The sequence below is a fragment of the Squalius cephalus genome (genome assembly GCF_949319135.1).
Source record: "Squalius cephalus genome assembly, chromosome: 12".
NCBI classification, from domain to species: Eukaryota; Metazoa; Chordata; class Actinopteri; order Cypriniformes; family Leuciscidae; genus Squalius; species Squalius cephalus.
The window spans coordinates 13146282-13164577 of NC_137133.1; the positions used below are offsets into that span (position 1 = coordinate 13146282).

The following is an 18296-nucleotide window of genomic DNA, read 5'->3' on the forward strand; positions in this document are numbered from 1 at the left end:
CACAATGCTGTTTTGGAAAGGCTGTACAATTTTGGTGACTGTGTCGGGGTCAAAAGTCAACCCATTCAAAAAAACAAAAAAAACAGAAAAGCTTTATTGTAGTTTGTCAAAGACTAAAATATGAGAACTTATGAAAGGTAAAGCCCGGGACACACCTGGGACAATTATTATATGTCTATTTAAAAATATATATATATATATATATATATATATATATATATATATATATATATATATATATATATATATATATAATTTCTCATATTTTATGTTTTAGTCTCTGACAAGGTGCAATAGAGTTGTTGTTTTTTTTTCCACTTTTTTTTTTGTGAGAATTAGTCAAATTGATCAAAGTGACCCTCAACACAAATGGGGTACCAGATCTTCAAGAAAAGATAGTTCAAATACCCAGTTACTAAATGAGAATTCCACTGCAAACAATTCAGTCCGCGTGTGAACTTTCCGAATGATTCAGACTGAAGTAAGCATGAACCGATTCACACTGCTTTGATAAACAGACATGATAATAATAATAAAAACTGAAGAATATTAATTTGCGAATCAGTCACCATTGGTTCTGATTTTAATCAGAAAAACATTATGTTGTCACAACATGACACTTGAAAGTCTGTTATGAAATATAATAACCTATACACTTTTCTTGATAGGCCATTGGGTATAGAATCGCTTGCGTCTACTAAATATTTCTCACAAGGGCATGTAAAATTACAAAAGTTTAAATATATTTCAAATAAAAAATCCAGGTGTGGAGTCTTTATGGTTTGAAAGCAGTGTTTAGGAACCATTAGCCTCTAGCTCTGCAGTATCACAGTTTCACTTTTAATATACAAAACAATTTAATTTTCCAGTTCCCTGAAACCCTACACCCACATTTTTTCGTGATAAGTCTGATCTGTCTATACAGAATGCGGAAACTATTTCAACCCTTCAGCTGAAAGAACCTGCAGTGTAAGTTATTGTTGAGCTGTTGTTTGAGTCTCTCTGTCTGAGATCATATGCAGTGAAATGGCAGAAGCCAGTATTTCAGTGGAACAGGACGAGTTCATCTGCCCAGTGTGTCTGGATCTACTGAAGAATCCAGTGACCATTCCTTGTGGACACAGTTACTGCATGATCTGTATAACCGGCTGCTGGAATCAGGATGATCAGAAGGGAGTTTACAGCTGCCCACAGTGCAGACAGACCTTCACTCCAAGACCTGCCTTAAGTAAGAATGTGGTGTTTGCTAAAATGGTTGAGAAACTGAAGACGACTAATCTGCAAGCTACTGGATCTGGAGATTTGGAGTGTGACGTCTGCTCTGGAAGAAAACTCAAAGCTGTCAAGTCCTGTCTGGTGTGTCTGGAATCTTACTGTCAAACTCATTTTGAACGTCATGAAGAATTTCGCTCAGGAAATCCACACAAAGTGATCGATGCCACTGGACGACTCCAGCAGATGATCTGTCCTCAACATGGTAAACAACTGGAAATCTTCTGCCGCACTGACCAGCGCAGCATTTGTTACCTGTGTACAATGGATGAGCACAAAAACCATGACACTGTAACAGCTGCAGCAGAGAGGACAGAGAAACAGGTAAATTACTGTCTTGGAATATATAATTGTTTTTGTGTTGCTTCAGTCTTTTTTTCTGGTTTAAGAATAATTAATATTTGTGCACCAAGAAGGGACAGTAACGAAACAGAGGAGGAGGGTGAACTAAAGCTATGGGTCAGGGTGCTAGTGATGATGTGACGAAGTGGCTCATGCATGAATATTAATAAAGTTATGCACAAAAAACATTGCCCAAAAAAGATTGTTTAATAGGGATAAATAAATCTATGAAATATTAATCTCGCATAACTTAATATCCTTTACTTTTACATTAGTCGAATCATTATTTTTTTGCTTTCAGGATGAGTTATTAAATTATTACTTTTTATTATTTTTTTCTCTACACTGTAAAACTTTACTGTAAATTTACAGCGAATTTCCTACAGAATTGTACTGTATTTCCATAATACAGTATTAGGCTGTATATTTTACAGAACAGCTGTAAATATACAGCACATTTCTGTTTTCAACCCGATAAATTCGTAATACAGTATCATACTGTAAAAGCACTGCATTGTGGGATTGATTTCTTTCGCGCTCAATTCAGTTCAAATGTGACGCGAGCCGACATGTAGCTACTACAGGCAAACTTGATTTGTCAGCGGGATTCAACTGAACAGAATAATCATTCCTGTTAACAAGATAAACAGTGTCTGCGAATCTGTGAGCAATTTTTAAGCTTTTGTGAGCTTCGGTTCGTGTTTGAAACATTAGTTGTCTGTGACGCAGCAGAAAATGGGCGACATTAATGTTACATGAAGACGGATGGAAGAATTTGTCATCTGAATAACCTGCGCCTGTGACGATTAGTGGGATTTAGAGTTTGAGAAGATGGAAAATTGTTCAACTGAGTGATACGGTAAGCCAATATATTTTGTTTTTTTGCGTTCGCATTTCTACATTGTTTTCACAAATGCTTATTTGGTTTGATTTTGCGATCGCGGTTTTCTACCGCGGCCGCGCAAACAATTCACTCTGTTCCACCTGTTTACCAAGTAACTTAACGTTAACTTCGATATTTCACATAATAGGCAACATATACCATGTTATTTGCATGACCTGCTTTTGATATATATTTTTCGTTTCAGGCTTTGTAATCTGATGACGGTCCAGTGCTAATGTAAGTGCTTTTAAGTAGTGTTACAGTTATAGTCTATGTGGTAAAATAAAATAAAAAATGCTATCAAATGCTGTCAGTTCTGTGATTGTGCTTTTGAATCGTTGTCAGAATTTTCAATTTTGCTAGCATAAAAAAATCCATGTTAATGCTGTTTTCAAATGTAGTATTCCTGATTGCCATGCCATATGTTCCTACAAATTGCCTAACAATTCAAAGAGAAGTTAGACGGTGTTATCCTTCAAGCAGATAAGTAGATGATATTCAACAAATCTCATTAATCTGTAATATATGTTTTATGTTTTGGTTCTGTTGATCATGGTTGTGCTGTCCTTTTTAAAAATTGTTTCAGGAATTTGCAACGCTGATGTCCAGCAATCTACATTTGCCAGAGAGTCCACGCCTTATTTCCTGGTATGTAAACATTAAAGGTTTAAGTTTAAACCTAAAATGAAAAGCCATCATTTACTCACTCCACTGCAAAATATGTTTTTCTTAATTAGTGTTTTTTTCTTGTTTCCAGTCCAGATATCTAAAATTCTTACATGAAGAAGCATTTAATTGACAAGTAAAAAGTGTCTTGTTTTCTGAAAGAATAAGTAAAAATTTAGTGAGTTTATGCTTAAAACAAGCAAAATAATATGGCAGTGCGTTTTAGTGTTCTTCTAACCCTAATCAATTTTAATTTTTAGGTGAAAATTTTAATTTATAGAACTATGAATAGATAGACAACTACATCGAACCACAGTGGAACCCACAATAGTTATTTTAATTATTAATATTATTTATTAATTCATTTTATTTTTATTTTTTTTCAATTACAGGTCAATCTCTAAGCAACCAGTGCTGGACATTACGTTTGGAAGGTCAAGGTGTGTGTGGAAAGGATCACAGCCTAACTTCATCGCTGGCCTGGCAGCGCTGTTTGCCTCCTCCTATAACTTCAGCTTGCAGTACAGGAAGAGGCAGCACCTTGAGTTTGTTCAGAGGTTAGTCATTAGCATATTTGCCATTCATATAAATATTAGACTGAATTGTGACTTGTCTTGACAGTATTTATTAAGCTGACTGACTACTGGTATGAACAATATGGCCCTGGTTTCCATACTGGGCTTAGCTTAATTAGTTCACCCAAAAATGAAAATTATGTCATTAATGACTCACCCTCATGTCACTCCAAACCCGTAAGACCTCCGTTTCTCTTCTGAAGACATCTTAAGATATTTTAAATTTATTCCGAGAGGATTTCTGTCCCTCCATTGTAAGTGAATATATACATTTTGGTCCAAAATGAACAAAAACTACGACTTTATTCAACATTGTATTCTCTTCCGGTCTGTTTTCCATCCGCGTTCACGAGTCCACATTGACGCTGCTGACGTGTTATCTGGTGCGTCAATATGGACTCGTGAATGCGGATGGAAAACAGACCGGAAGAGAATACAATGTTGAATAAAGTCGTAGTTTTTGTTCATTTTGGACCAAAATGTATATTCGATGCTTCAAAACATTCTAAATAACCCACTGATGTCACATGGACTACTTTGATGATGTCTTTATTACCTTTATGGACGTGAACAGTGACACGTCCATTGACTTACAATGGAGGGACAGAAAGCTCTCGGAATAAATCTAAAATATCTTAAGATGTCTTCAGAAGAGTTCAGAGGTCTTACGGGTTTGGAGTGACATGAGGGTGAGTCATTAATGACATCATTTTCATTTTTGGGTGAACTAACCCTTTAAGACAGGTCTAGGCCTTAATAAAATTAGGGTATTTAAGCAGCTTTTATAAAAATGTCTAATAAAAAAAAAAACATTACTGGTGTGCATCTTGAGACAAAACAGTGGCAGTCACATATTTAAGATATGTCTGTGCAAGTTGTTTTCAGTTGAAGGATTAGTGTAAATTCTATCATTAATTACTCACCCTCATGTTGTTCCAAACCTGTAAGACCTTTGTTAATCTTCAGAACACAAATGAAGATATTTTTGATGAAATCTGAGAGGTTTCTGAACCAGCCATAGACAGAAATGTCTTTGCAATTTTCAAGGCCCAGAAAGGTAGTAAAAACATTGTTTAAATAATCCATGCAACTACAGTGGTGCAACCTGTTTTGTGCACAAAAAAAAATAAAAAAATAACGACATTATTCAACAATCTCTACTCTTTCACGTCATTCTCCTACGCTGTTGACGTAGTGTAAACAGTGTCAAGTCACCTTCATTTATATAGCGCTTTTAACAATATAGATTGTTTCAAAGCAGCTTAACAGTGATAATAGGAAATTACAGTAACATAGATTGTTTTGGCTTTACAGCAGCTCTAGAATAAAGTTATTAGATCGACTATTTTTGACTGTCAAAATGCAGGCGGACACAGCTTCCGTGAGTTGTTCAAAATCTTTATTTTTGGTAAACTCTGTGTACACAAACAATGTTCTCAATGCTCTGGAGTTCATGTGTAGAGCCCCTGGTGATACTTGGAGCACAGTTTCATGTTGTGTCGAGCCTCCTTAGTGTTTTAAAAAATAGCGATTTTTAATGCTATCATAGTCCAAGCACTCCCATTCAAAAGGCAATTAGACCGAAAACGAAAATACGGTCAAACTTAAGTGGCGTTTCCATCCTAATTATGCTTTTAAATGAAAGTTTGCCTCTGGTAGATTAACAAAAAGACCCTAGGTTGCATTTTGGCGAGAGTTACCCTTTAATACACTCCGGCCTACTCATCCTCACAAAACAGTGTAGGAGAATGACATGTAAGAGAAGAGGTTATTTTGGGGTTATTTTGCGCACAAAAAGTATTCTCGTCACTTCATAATATTAAGGTTGAACCACTGTAGTTATATGTTCTATTTACCAATGTTTTTACCACCTTTCTGGGCTTTGAGAGTTGCAATGACATTGATGTCAATGGAGGGACAGAAACCTCCCAGATTTCATCAAAAATATCTTAATTTGTGTTCCAAAGACGAACGAAAGTCTTAAGGGTGAGCAATAATGACAGAATTTTCATTTTTGGGTGCAAACATGCATTTTAGTCTGGTAAATGTCATGTTTAACATTATCATGTAGTCATGTATGCAATAAACATTGCAAGGCTTGCAATTAAAGTTAAATTATTTCTGTCACAAAGGTTTGGGCTGGATTCTGGCAATGTGTGCTCTATATAAACAGAGTCTATGGCTGTCTTTCCACTGATACTCTGATGGGACCTGATGAGGGGATGATATTAAAAGTTGTAGAATAAAACTTTAAATCTGGCAACCCCACTTCCAAAAGTTTAGTTAGTTGACAGTGCGCATGTAAACAGACACATTGAGTTGATGTATTTTAACCAGGGCAGAAAAAATATCAGTTATTGATCACAACATCCAACATTGCATTTTTTTTTATGTTGTTCAGTTTTATCCAAACAGATTAGTCGTTAAAACCGATATCTGTTTTTTATTTACACATCTTTTGTGCTGTCTCTCTCTGTCAAAATATATAAACTCAGTCCATAATATTTCATTGTTTTTTTTCCTTTCTTTTCTGCCTTTTAGACGATTTCCTGACATCAATCCTGAACGTGGATCAAAAACAAAGAAAGGACAAGTAACTTCAAACAAAACTGGCCAAGTTGTGCAAAAAAAGAACACTGTAAGCCTACAGGTGTCCTCACTTCTGCGAAAACTTGAAGACTTTGAATGGGATTTCGTTTGCACTTGTATGGACTTCAAAACAGAAACAGCAATTCACTGCCATTATAAAGCTTGGAAGAGCCAGGACATTTTTTAATATATCTCCGATTGTATTCATCTGAAAGAAGAATGTCATATAGACCTAGGATGACTTGAGGGTGAGTAAATTTGAGCTAATTTAATTTTTTGGCTGAACTATCCCTTTAATTAAGTGCTAAGTGTTACCTGTTTGTTGTTAAGTGTTAAAATTGCATTTTATGTTTAAAAAAAATTCAGCCAACATGTTCACAGAAGGCAATTTTCTGATCTTTGCTTTTAACCAAAATAAATGTTTTAAAACCCAGACAATGTTGTTTTCTTTTTCCTAGTGTGACTACTATACAATTTATTGCTGTAGACAAGTTTAATATTGTAAAAGTATGTGGTGTATTTGGTAATTACAGTGGAGTACTGTAAATGCTGTTTACTGTACTAGTGCTGTAAAAATACAGTATGTGGCTGGCAACCCAGCTGCCAGTATTTTACTGTAAATTTACAGTACAATGTTTTACAGTACAATACTGTAAATGCTGTCTACAGTACTAGTTCTGTAAAAATACAGTATGTGGCTGGAAACCCAGCTGCCAGTATTTTACTGTAAATTTACAGTACAACGTTTTACAGTACAATACTGTAAATGCTGTTTACAGTACTAGTTCTGTAAAAATACAGTATGTGGCTGGCAACCCAGCTGCCAGTATTTTACTGTAAATTTACAGTGAAAAGTTTTACAGTGTAGGGTTAAGCCTCTCTGCCTCAGCCACCTGAGATTGGCAAGTCTTAAAAATTATCCTCAGGTTTTCCCACTCAAAATTATCCTCAGGTTTTCGGATAATGTGTTGTCATCTATGAGCACTATTACTATTATTGGGAATTCAGAATCTCTAGGGTTCCAATAACCTGCTGTGCAGCAGTAACCACCAGACAAGACTTCAGACAATGAATATGCTTTAAGTCACGACTAGAGTTTCTCAAAGTAAACCACAGAGACCAAGAGATCACAACAGTTTATAAAGAATAGGTGCACGGGCAAAGGGAACATTATATAATTACATACATTTTCTCTAAAATAAAGTGTTCGATATGTACAATTCAGCAAACTCCCCCGTTACTGGGCAAAAGCAAATTAGACTTTTGATTAGCTCTGCTTGTTGCCGAGTTAAATGTGTTATGTATAGTTATAGTAATAGTTAGAGGTTAAAAATAAATTCAGACAGCCATCCAGTCCATTTAGATCTCAAAAGCATAAAAATATTATTCCTGCAAGAATAATAAAAAATTCCTTCACAACCATCATTCACAAAAGTCAATATTGTGCAACCACAGACACAGACCAGCATATCTTCCTATTGAGTGGTTAAAAGAAAGAAATGCTTTTCGTTTTTATATATATATATATATATATATATATATATATATATATATTGATTTCATTCAGAAGAACATTTCTTAGCTTTACTGTCGTTTCTATGTCACGGTCACCAGAAACATCTGGAACAAACACTAAGAAACTTCCATCAGAGAATCTGGCAGAGAGAGAAAGATCTTCAGGAGCTGAGAGAGGTTGTGAAGACCTATAAGGTGAGTTTGGCTACCGGTAGAAAAGTATGGTTTCAAACTCTCCTCCAGTGAGGATCTCAGTTCACTTCCAGTCTCACTGAAGCTCACTGTGTAATGTGTCCTGACAGCGCTCTGCACAGACAGCAGTGGAGGACAGTGAGAGGAACTTTACTGAACTGATCCGCTCCATTGAGAGAAGCCGCTCTGAGGTGACACAGCTGATCAGAGATCAGGAAAATGCTGCTGTGAGTCGAGCTCAAGGACTCTTGAAACAACTGGAGCAAGAGATCGATGACCTGAGGAGGAGAAACACTGAGCTGGAGCAGCTTGCACACACAGATGATCACATCCATTTCCTGCTGGTAACTGAGCCTTAGAAAAACATAATCACTATTTGTCTCTTTATCTGTCTACAGTTTAATGTTGTTTGTTTTTGTATGGCTTTCTGTAGAGTGTCGAGGCTTGCTCTGTTTCTCCTAAAACTACTGTTGTGCCCAGAATCAATGGCAGTTCTCACCTCTTATATGAGGATGTGGGAAAATCTGTCCTTCTGCTAAAAAAGAAACTTGAGGATTTCTGCAAAGAAGAGATAAAAAAGACATCTGATAGAGGTACAATAATGGATATGTATATATATATATATATATATATATATATATATATATATATATATATATATATATATCATTTAAAACAAATGTTTTTGTGAAGCATCTAATGAACCTAAGTATTTTGAACATTACTTTATTTGTGAGCTTTATCAGTTTTCTGTTTACATAAAAATAATACTTTAAATGCTGTTGGTTTCCATAGTGGCACACATTGAGATCATTTCCATTTCTGAGGAGAGCATTGAATGTAAGTCTTACTAATATAATCTTTGATTCTCCCATTATACTCTTGCAACTCATGCAACATTTTTGTATCAAGTGATTATTCAAATCCTTGCATTAAGATAGATGCACAATTTTCTAAACCAGCTGGTATATAAACTCTCTCAGTTAGGAATATCTAAAACTGTTTGTTTTCCTCATTGTCACTATTTCGAGCTAATAACTAATGAAATATGCCAGTGGTTTGTTTTCAAAGCTTTTATTACTGCAGTTTGACATTAATATATTTGCTTTCCTTGACAGTGCCACGACCCAGACCCAACCCAATGCCAAGATCACTGCAAACGCCAAAGTTAAAGCAGAGATCCTTATCAGTACCAGAATCACAACCAAGACCTATCCTGCCGAATTCAAAGTATTGGAACTTCACTTAACCGTGAGTCACAGGCCAGACTCTCCACAGCACCAAGGTAATGGCCCAGACCATCTGACTCCTGCTCACCAAGACAAACGTAATTTCTTATGCTGATCAATTATGATTTGTGACATGATTTGTGTCTAGATAAATTCAAAGAATTTTTTTTCCTATTATATATATAATTTTCTATTATATCCTACAATATTCTCGATATAACCCCATTATTCTTTGGAATTCTGCAATATCTCCACCATTATGTGTATGTTGGAAATGTAGGCTATTTACCATTTCTTGATTCTTTATGATTTTTTAAATATTAATTAAATTATATCATCTATTTTATCTGTAATTATGTATCTAAAGATTTGGTAGTGGGGCAGTTTATTAAAACAATATTTTAATTATGTGTAGCCTATATAAATGGTGTTTTCTTTTTTTGGAATTTGAGGTTAATCCAGTTGTCTTTATATTTAGAAACAATATTTTACTTATTAAAGTTCCTGAAGTGCAAATAAAGTTTGGTTAATGTGAATAATAACGACTTGGTATTTACTTACATGGCAATCTGTTCTGTATTATAAAGTGTTTTACTTAGTGATAAACCACTGCTAACCATTCAGTCCATGAGTGAACTGTCTGTATGAAGCAAATAATCGATTTACACATGTTGCTAAACCATTTGACCTAACAATAATAATACATTTTATTTATGGTGCGCTTTTCTAGTACCCAAAGCGCTACAAACAGTGGCAAATAAAACAAGTAAAATACAGAATTTCAGAAATGATACACTACAAAGAAACACCAAATAAAAATAAAATAAAATAAACATTACAACTAATCAATATAATAAAGTACTAATCATATTAATCTATGTAAGGGTTTTTTATTTTTTATTTTTTTTAGCTACTTCTTGAAACTGGCTAATGTGGGAGCATTTCTAACAGTAAGAGGAAGTGCATTCCATAACCTGCGTGCAGCGATAGAAAATGATCTCACTCAAATATTTTAATCTACAAAGTGCCAGCTGAAGAGTAAAAGAATCAGAAGAATGAAGAGAATGAGAAGGTGTGTGTATAGGGTAACTAAGTCACATATATAAGGGGCTGTTCAATGTACAGCTTTGTATGTTAGAGTAAAAGTTTTAAAATCATTGCGCAACTGAACAGGAAGCCAATGCAGATTGTAAAGCAGGCCTGTGATGTCCTGACATGAGAGATTTCGCACTGGGTAGTTTTAGGAACTTAGTTCTAGGAACTAGCCACCAGGGTGGTTCCCTGAGAACAAATGGTTCCCTTTGGAACATTTTCCTTTGAGATGAGCAAAATCTGTGCAGAACCGATCAGTGATCACCGCGAGATGCATGCCGATTAAAAAATGTGCCCGAGTGTGCTCCTCACTGAGACGCATAATGCACAGGTTGTGTGTGTCCTCATGAGTCAAAAACCTGGGACACAGAGGCACACACTTCCTGAAAAACTTGTTTGAGTGCTTCTCCATAACAATCGCCTTCAACACGCAATAGCATAAACAAATGTTACCTGAAGATAAGAAAGCTGATGGCGTACATCACAGACACCCACAGGCACTCCGGTGATGATGTTGTAGACTGTCGTCGGCCAATGAAATTGTCATGTCTACACACATGCTTCAGGTACCGGTCATACTGATGGCGTTCACCATAGCGTCAATCCAAGATGGAAAATCTTCACTTATCTATGCAGTTTCTTAACTTTACAGCTTTATTATAAGAGAAATGGATTTACTTTTAGTTAATAAAAATACAAGTGTTTATTTTTAGTTATAGCTACGGAGCCCCTAAAGGGACATGGTGAAGGAAAAAAATATGAAATGGAAGAAAAAATAGTTGCGAGCGAATGCAAAGTTTCTCAGGGAAAAGTTTCTAATTTTTCCTCCCATCACCATGTCCCTTTAGGGGCTACAGATACAATTTTTGATTTTAGTAATGTATTAGTAGCTAAATGTTCACGTTTATGTTAGCTAATGTAGTTAACTAAAGTTATGGTAAGTGTTACCAATATTACAATATTTTGTGTTGAAAAAAAAATGATTCTTTGAAATTTGGTTCAGTTAAAGGGTACATAACATGCACAGTTTCACCTAATCTCATGTTAATCTTGAGTACCTATAGAGTAGTAGTGCATCCTTAATATCTCCAAAAAGTCTTTAGTTTTATTATATTTATAAAAGAAAAATACAGCTTTCCGATTCTCTCCGGAAAAAGCCGAGGTCCTGGAGGCGGAGCTATAGAGTCAAGCGGTAGTGCCTGATTTCCAGCAAAAGACAGAAATCTGATCCAGTTGTACTTACATGAACGGGGTCTTTTATCACTGGGACCGCTCCACGTTTTAATAGCAAACGATTTGCAAATCCAGCGTCGACCTGAGCCTTGTTAATAAAACATTCGTCACTGAAATGGCCAGAACACACAACCGCACTTCCTACACTCCGTTGCTGCCCCGGAAAAACAAACTGCATCCACTGTTCCTGTTACACTGGGTTCTTTGGAAAGCTGGACACGGTAAGCTATCCCTCACATCCAAAAACACACTTTTTTGGAGACATTCTTGAACAATTCCTATGCAGCGCTGGCTGCCGATGATTTCCTGTTGAAGCGCGTTGATGTGCGCGGTCTCGCTCTCCTCTGGTCGACGTGCGCGCAGGCGAGCTTTTCCGAGAGAAATGCTCATATAAGGAGTTCCACTCTTATCTGCGTCATTAGATCCACGATCGGAAAAAAAACAGCCGAAACTTGTACCAACCCGGAAGTAAGATTTTCAGCACAGAAATTCTCCGTTATTCGTCCAAAATATTTTTTAAAACTTTGCCCATGTTTAGCATGAGAATCCATCTCTTTAACACTGTAAACAACTCTGAATACATGAAACACCATTGTACCCCCCTTTAAGGGTAACTATTAGGAAGTCATCTGTTTAATAATGAAGTTTAAATACTCTGATTGTATTTCAAAATACAAAATATCAGTAACATTAAAACATTTAAAAAAAAAAAAAAAAAAAATTGAAAGAAGTCTCTACTCACCATGGCTGCATTTATGATAAAAAAAAAAGTAAAGTAAAACCAATAATATTGTAAAACTGAATTATTACAGTTTAAAATAACTGTTTTCTGTTTTAATATTTCAAAATGTAATTTACTCCTGTGGTGGCAAATATGTGCTACATTTTTTCAGGATTCTTTGCTGAATAAAAAAATTCAAATGAACAGCATTTGAAATAGAAATTGTAACATATAAATGTCTTTACTGTCACTTCTGATCCAGTTAATGCAGCCTTGAATAGCTTGAATACTTTCTTTCAAAATAAAATAATCTTACGTTTGAATGGTAGTATAGTTCTGTAAATTGTGTAAATATTTTATGCCAAGTATATCCATTGACGTAGAACTACTTCCATGTTATTTATTCAGATCAGTCTGCACTCTGCACCACTTTCTTTCTTCTGCTGAACATAAAATAAGATATTTAGAAAAATGTCTCAGTGTTTGTTTTTATTCATATAATGAATGTCACTGTGCCTGAAGGAGAATGATAATTCTTCATCAGACACCGATTATCACTTCACAATTTTTCTGCTTCCCCTGATTTAAACCACAGAGATTATCTCACATTAAGATCTCACTTCTGACTTGGGAGATTGCTATTGTAGAACTTTAGGATGACCACACATCTGGACACCTCAGGATGGTTTGTGCTGACTACAGTTTGTTCGTCTATACCAAAATCACATACACATAATGTTCAACATGTTTGTTATGTTCTGTTGTACATATTGAATAGTAGCTATTGTATGTTTACTGTTCTTGGAATGTGGCTAAGGGTCATCTTAGGTCATGTCTTATAAAAGACAACACGCCCATAAAAACCACCACAGCACTTTCAGCATACTTTCAGCTGTAGTGTTGAAAATAAAAATTGTTTGGTATAAGTGGAGAAGAATGGATTTGTCGTGATGGAAGTGCAAAGTGGCTCCATATCGACTGTTCCAATCACAATAAGACTTATTTGTGAAATATACTCATGGACGTGTGCATAAAATTATTGCACTGATAAATTGCAGTGTTCATTAACTCATTTTAGTAACTAATAGCATAATTCAGAATTATATGCAAAAAATTAACTAAGAAAAAAGCCTCAATTGATACATATTTGCTTGTGTAGGGAATAGCTGACCAGACGGAGATGAGAGAGAGAGTAGAAATGGCCATTACGTGGCCAAAACGTGCAAAAAAATTGCAGCAAAACAATTACTCGTTACTGAGAATTTTATTTTTTATTTTTATTTTTCTTTATTATTCACATTTCACAGTATCTCAGAAGTTTCTTTGGGCTTTAATGGCCACCAATTTTCCTCTGATGATTGATCAAGTTTCTGTTTGAAAGGCATGACAATACAGCAGGACAAACATGTTGTTTTCATGTTTTATGGGGACATAGAATAGATTTTTATACTGTAAACTGTTTTAAACTGTGTATTCTATCCCCTTACACAAACCCTAACCCTAAACCATACCCATCACAGAAAAACGTTTTGCATTTTTACATTTTCAAAAAACATCACTTGATTTATGAGCTCTTCTAACCTTCCCCATATATAAGGACGGATAGGAAATAATTTTATATTAAAAACATAAAAATACATTTTATTTAAAAAAAAATAAATAAATAAATAATATATATATATATATATATATATACTATTTAAAAAAAATACACTCTGTAGCTATGGTTTAGCATGGGGGAAACCAAATCCCACGTACCAATTAATTTATATGGGGGAAATAATACAAATCTTACAGATGTGGCTATTGAAAGAAAACATATTATTCTGACATTTTGTAAAAAAAGGGCAAATGTACATTTTGAAACTTTATCAATAAAACTTAAAAGAACTTAGAGTGTTTTTTTTTTTTATTTTTTATTAAGTATTAAACTAATTAAACTAACTTTTAATCATCTCAGTATTGGTTGTAGACTATTTAATATCCAGAATTAGTTGTTATAATGTTTGGTTTACTTGTTTTGTGATTAAAGCACATTAATAGACTAGTAGTAGTACAACCCATTGGGAAACATGATGGAATCACCACACTTAGAGGATGTTCCCCCAGATTTTTTTACTTTATAGCAAACAAACAAATCACAGATATGACATAAAACAAATATTTAATAACTTAACATTCTGGCTTCATGAAACAAACTTCAAACAAATAAACTTATTTTTATTATTATTAATGGCATGTGTTTTTCCAGAGCAAGTATAGGAAAACAATATGGAATCATCAAAAAACAAACAAAGAAAAAACAATTATCAATTTGTTGCTATTCTTGAATTCTTGAAATTCATGGACTTCATTAATGAGAAACAATATTCCCCATCAAGCTGGTTCCAAGTTTCTCAAATAGCGGTTGACAGATCAGTTTTGCGGGATGGAGCCCTATCGTGGACCAGCGTTTTTAATTTCCACCAAAAATTTTCAATTGCACTGAGATCCAGACTGTTTACTGGCCATGTCATTCAGTTGAGATGCCTTTCCTGAAGAAAAGCTTAAACACTTTTTGCTCTGTAGCAAGATGTATTATCATCCTGAAAAAATAATTTCATCATCACTAAACCTATTTTCTATCGATGGAATGAGAAAAGTGTTCAAAAATGTCCATGTACACATGTGCATTTACTGCAATCATAAATGAGTTGGGAAATTTGATTGTTTTCTTCAGGCAATCATCTTATCTTTCATTAGAGCGGCACCTGACACGTTCCAGCATCATCTCCTTGGCTAATGCAGATTGCCGATTCTCCACTGATTTTCATCCAATCATCCACACATGATTGCTTCTCTTTAACATGCTGTAACCTTGTTTTCTTTAAGTACTCAAACAATTCGTTTGGCTTTTCTATATGTAAATCCCATTTCATTCAGTTGGTTTCTTACAGTTTTGTCACAAACATTGACTCCTGTTTCTGTCCATTTGTTTTTAATTTGTTTTGTTGTGTATTTTCTATTTTAAAGGCATATTGCTTGAGATTTATATCCTTTATCGTCTTCCTTGGTCTGCCCTTATGTTTTATAACCTTTATAACCTTCCTATAGTTTATAATTGCACTTTTAGACACAGCTGACTCGGAACAAACAACTTTAGTCACACTCTGTGTTGAAATTCCTTGTTGTAAGAGTTTTATAATCCTTTCCATTATTTCAACAGACAACTCTCTTGTTGGGGCCATATTTCCTTTCAATTAGCCAAGTCAAGCACGGGTCTGTGCTTAAGGTCTGCAAGCGGCACTCTCTTTTAACTGCTGTGCTGACTAATTAGCATTTTAGACTTGTCCCAGTAGGCCTATGTTTTAAAATAGATATTAAAAGATGATTCCATATTTTTTTCCTCAACATTGATTGATTCCATTGTACTTTTTTCCTCTACTTGATCTGGAAAAAGACATACCATTAAAATAATAAGTGGATTTGTTTAAGACAGCATTTGTTTTCATGAAGCCATAATGTTAAAACCTTTTTTTGTGTGTGTCATATGCATAAGGTAAAAAAAATTGGGTGAACATCCTCTAAGTGTGGTGATTCCATAATTGTTTGCCATGCAGGGGTTGTAGTAAATCATTTGAATTTTGAAATTGAAATTTGCACCCTGTTGACTTCAATGGGGCAATATTTAAAAGCAGGTTTAAATATTGCCCCATTGAAGTCAACAGGGTGCAAATTTTAAAAAGAGGATAACACGGTGTAGGCAACACCGATTTTTGTCGTTGTTCTCTGTACTGACAGCACTGCAAATTTACAAAAAAATGAGCTCAATATTAAAATTGACCGGAGTTCTCCTTTAAGAAATCATGTTCATTTCAAATACTTATATCACTGACAACAGTAGTATGGCTAGGATATTGTCATTTAAAAAGTGGACTTGCAGCCCTCAACTGATGTTGATGTTGTCATTTTGTGTTTTGGCCTGACGCGCCTCCCTCCACCTATCTACCAATCACGAAGTCAGTAGGGGAGAGTGGGGTGATTTGTGCCAGGGGGGGAAGTAGTTCCACCCTTGTTTCTGGAAAACCATAGAATAAATTGGTCATGTGACCACATAATTTTGAAAAGCAATCACTTTTACTCGTCCTCCAAAGAAGAGAGACACATGGCATGAGAGTTAAGCATATTTTAGTGCAAAAAACTGTTTTTTCCCTTTCAAAGTAAAATTTCTATGATTAAGGTTTTTTGATTGTAGTGTCTGAAAAATTATAGACAAGTTTGAAAACATTTCACACATGTTTTAGTGCTTTAGTAGGCTACACAATGAGTCTATACAGTTAGCATGATGTTAGCTCTTAACTGCTGGATCATGCTAGTTTTTCAAACTTGTGGGTCTGGGGTGATTTGTGCCAAAGGGCCTGGGTTAAGTTGTGCCAGATCCAGACCACCTAGACCTACATACTCACAGGGTATAATCTTGAGAAGTGAGGAGATGGGCATGCCTCATCATTGTTTGACTTAGGCCTGCCTGTTATTTGTTTAATTTAGCTAACACTGATTTCAGTTTTGAGTTTGCACTATGTTATTAAAGAGAAGTTTTATTCCGTTTTTAAGTGGCCTATGTCACAATAGGATGTTTAGAAATTAGCCTAGTCACTTTATTCTTATATGTTACATAATTGAGAGACAGCGTTATGTCAACAGGCATCTATTGCCAAAGCCTTTTTGCCTGAAATGATTCACAAATATCATATATTGTGTTGCTATGGTGCTCTAAATGGTTGCTAGGGCGTAGCTTGATAGCTTCACAATGATCCTGAGAGACTGGTTGGTCGTCTGAGTAAAATGAGCCCGTCCCCTTGTCTCTATGACACTGTGATCCAGAGTTATGTTCAATACAAAATCCCTATGCAATTGACCATATAGGAAAAACGCATGCTATGGTATTCCAGGGTGACAATATCTAAATAAACCTTAAATTAGTCATTTTGTATTGAATTTATCTTGCTTTCATATAGCATTATGGTTCATAACATTAAAATGTTCTGTTTTACTTCAGAAATCACTGGCACAATTTACCCCCAATGTATTCCCCCAAAGGCACAACTTCCCCCGCACCAGGGGCAAGTTGTGCCATGAGACCACTTTTTTTCCAAGAGCTATATTTCTGAAACCATTTATTTCAGATCCAAAGTTATTGTTCTCAGGGATGCACCACATCCTGAAATATATGTACATCCTTAAGTTGAAGGCATTACTGCCATGGCCTCACTTTAAAGTCACTTTGAGTAAAAACTGGCACAACTCACCCCACTCTCCCCTAGTGTTTCGGGATCCGGGTTGCAAGCTTTGCTCTAACCTACCCTAACTCTAGTCAGATAAAAATGTCTAACGTTACTAAATCAAAAAGACCTCGTTATAATTCAGAAATTCGTCGTGACAAAGTCCGAAATAAAACCAGAATTTGTATTGGAGATGCTTTTGAAAGATGGAGACGGCTGAAAACGGAGAAGAATTTGAACAGACACGTTGCTAATTTTCTCCTGGACAGGTAAGATTCATCTATGCTTGGCTAACTTGTACTTGTTGTCAATGGACATTTCATATATTCATGACAGTCGAACAAAGTTATGCATGTTCGTGCAAAGTAACGTAACATTAGCTCACATGGACGTATGCTGACATTAGCAATGCATTATAGGAGCCCGTTTCTCTGTCATTATGCTGAGACGCTGAGGAAAACAACATTAGCACGCCCATTATGGCAATTTGAAACGTAATTGAGACAGAAGCCTAACTTTACCCAAAGTCCTTTTAGGCAAGTCGTGCCACTCGGCCGCCATCTTGGTAACGCCTCCGGGCAGCTATTTCGGACTAACAAGACCAGGCTCCTATCTAAATGAATGGGCAGAGAGTCAGAACTGCACTTTCACTGGTCACCGGGACATAAAAAACTGCATACATAGAAACAGCAGTAAAATATGATAAAAATCGCTGAAAAAGTTTGA

The 18296-nt window shown here is 35.4% G+C and overlaps 1 protein-coding gene and 1 long non-coding RNA gene across 2 annotated transcripts; both read left to right on the forward strand.

Moving 5' to 3' along the window:
- Positions 1-950: 950 nt before the first annotated feature.
- On the forward strand, positions 951-9797 carry ftr63 (finTRIM family, member 63). Its single transcript, XM_079889090.1, has 6 exons — positions 951-1596; positions 7942-8037; positions 8145-8378; positions 8468-8627; positions 8830-8874; positions 9153-9797. Exons 1-6 carry the CDS (start codon positions 1027-1029, stop codon positions 9281-9283), a joined length of 1236 nt encoding a protein of 411 aa, XP_079745216.1. The 5' UTR covers positions 951-1026; the 3' UTR covers positions 9284-9797.
- On the forward strand, positions 2074-6763 carry LOC307168834. The gene is made up of 5 exons (XR_013822993.1): positions 2074-2473; positions 2703-2734; positions 2899-3145; positions 3556-3720; positions 6280-6763. It is a non-coding gene; the product is annotated as an uncharacterized lncRNA (long non-coding RNA).
- Positions 9798-18296: the final 8499 nt, after the last annotated feature.

What these genes read in the sequence shown, in the direction of transcription:
- ftr63 (XM_079889090.1), top strand. Translation starts at nt 1,027, where the DNA reads ATGGCAGAAGCCAGTATTTCAGTGGAACAGGACGAGTTCATCTGCCCA. An exon ending in AGGTTGTGAAGACCTATAAG is followed by an intron (nt 8,038 to 8,144) that starts GTGAGTTTGGCT and finishes GTGTCCTGACAG; the next exon opens with CGCTCTGCACAGACAGCAGT. An exon ending in TTCTGAGGAGAGCATTGAAT is followed by an intron (nt 8,875 to 9,152) that starts GTAAGTCTTACT and finishes TTTCCTTGACAG; the next exon opens with TGCCACGACCCAGACCCAAC.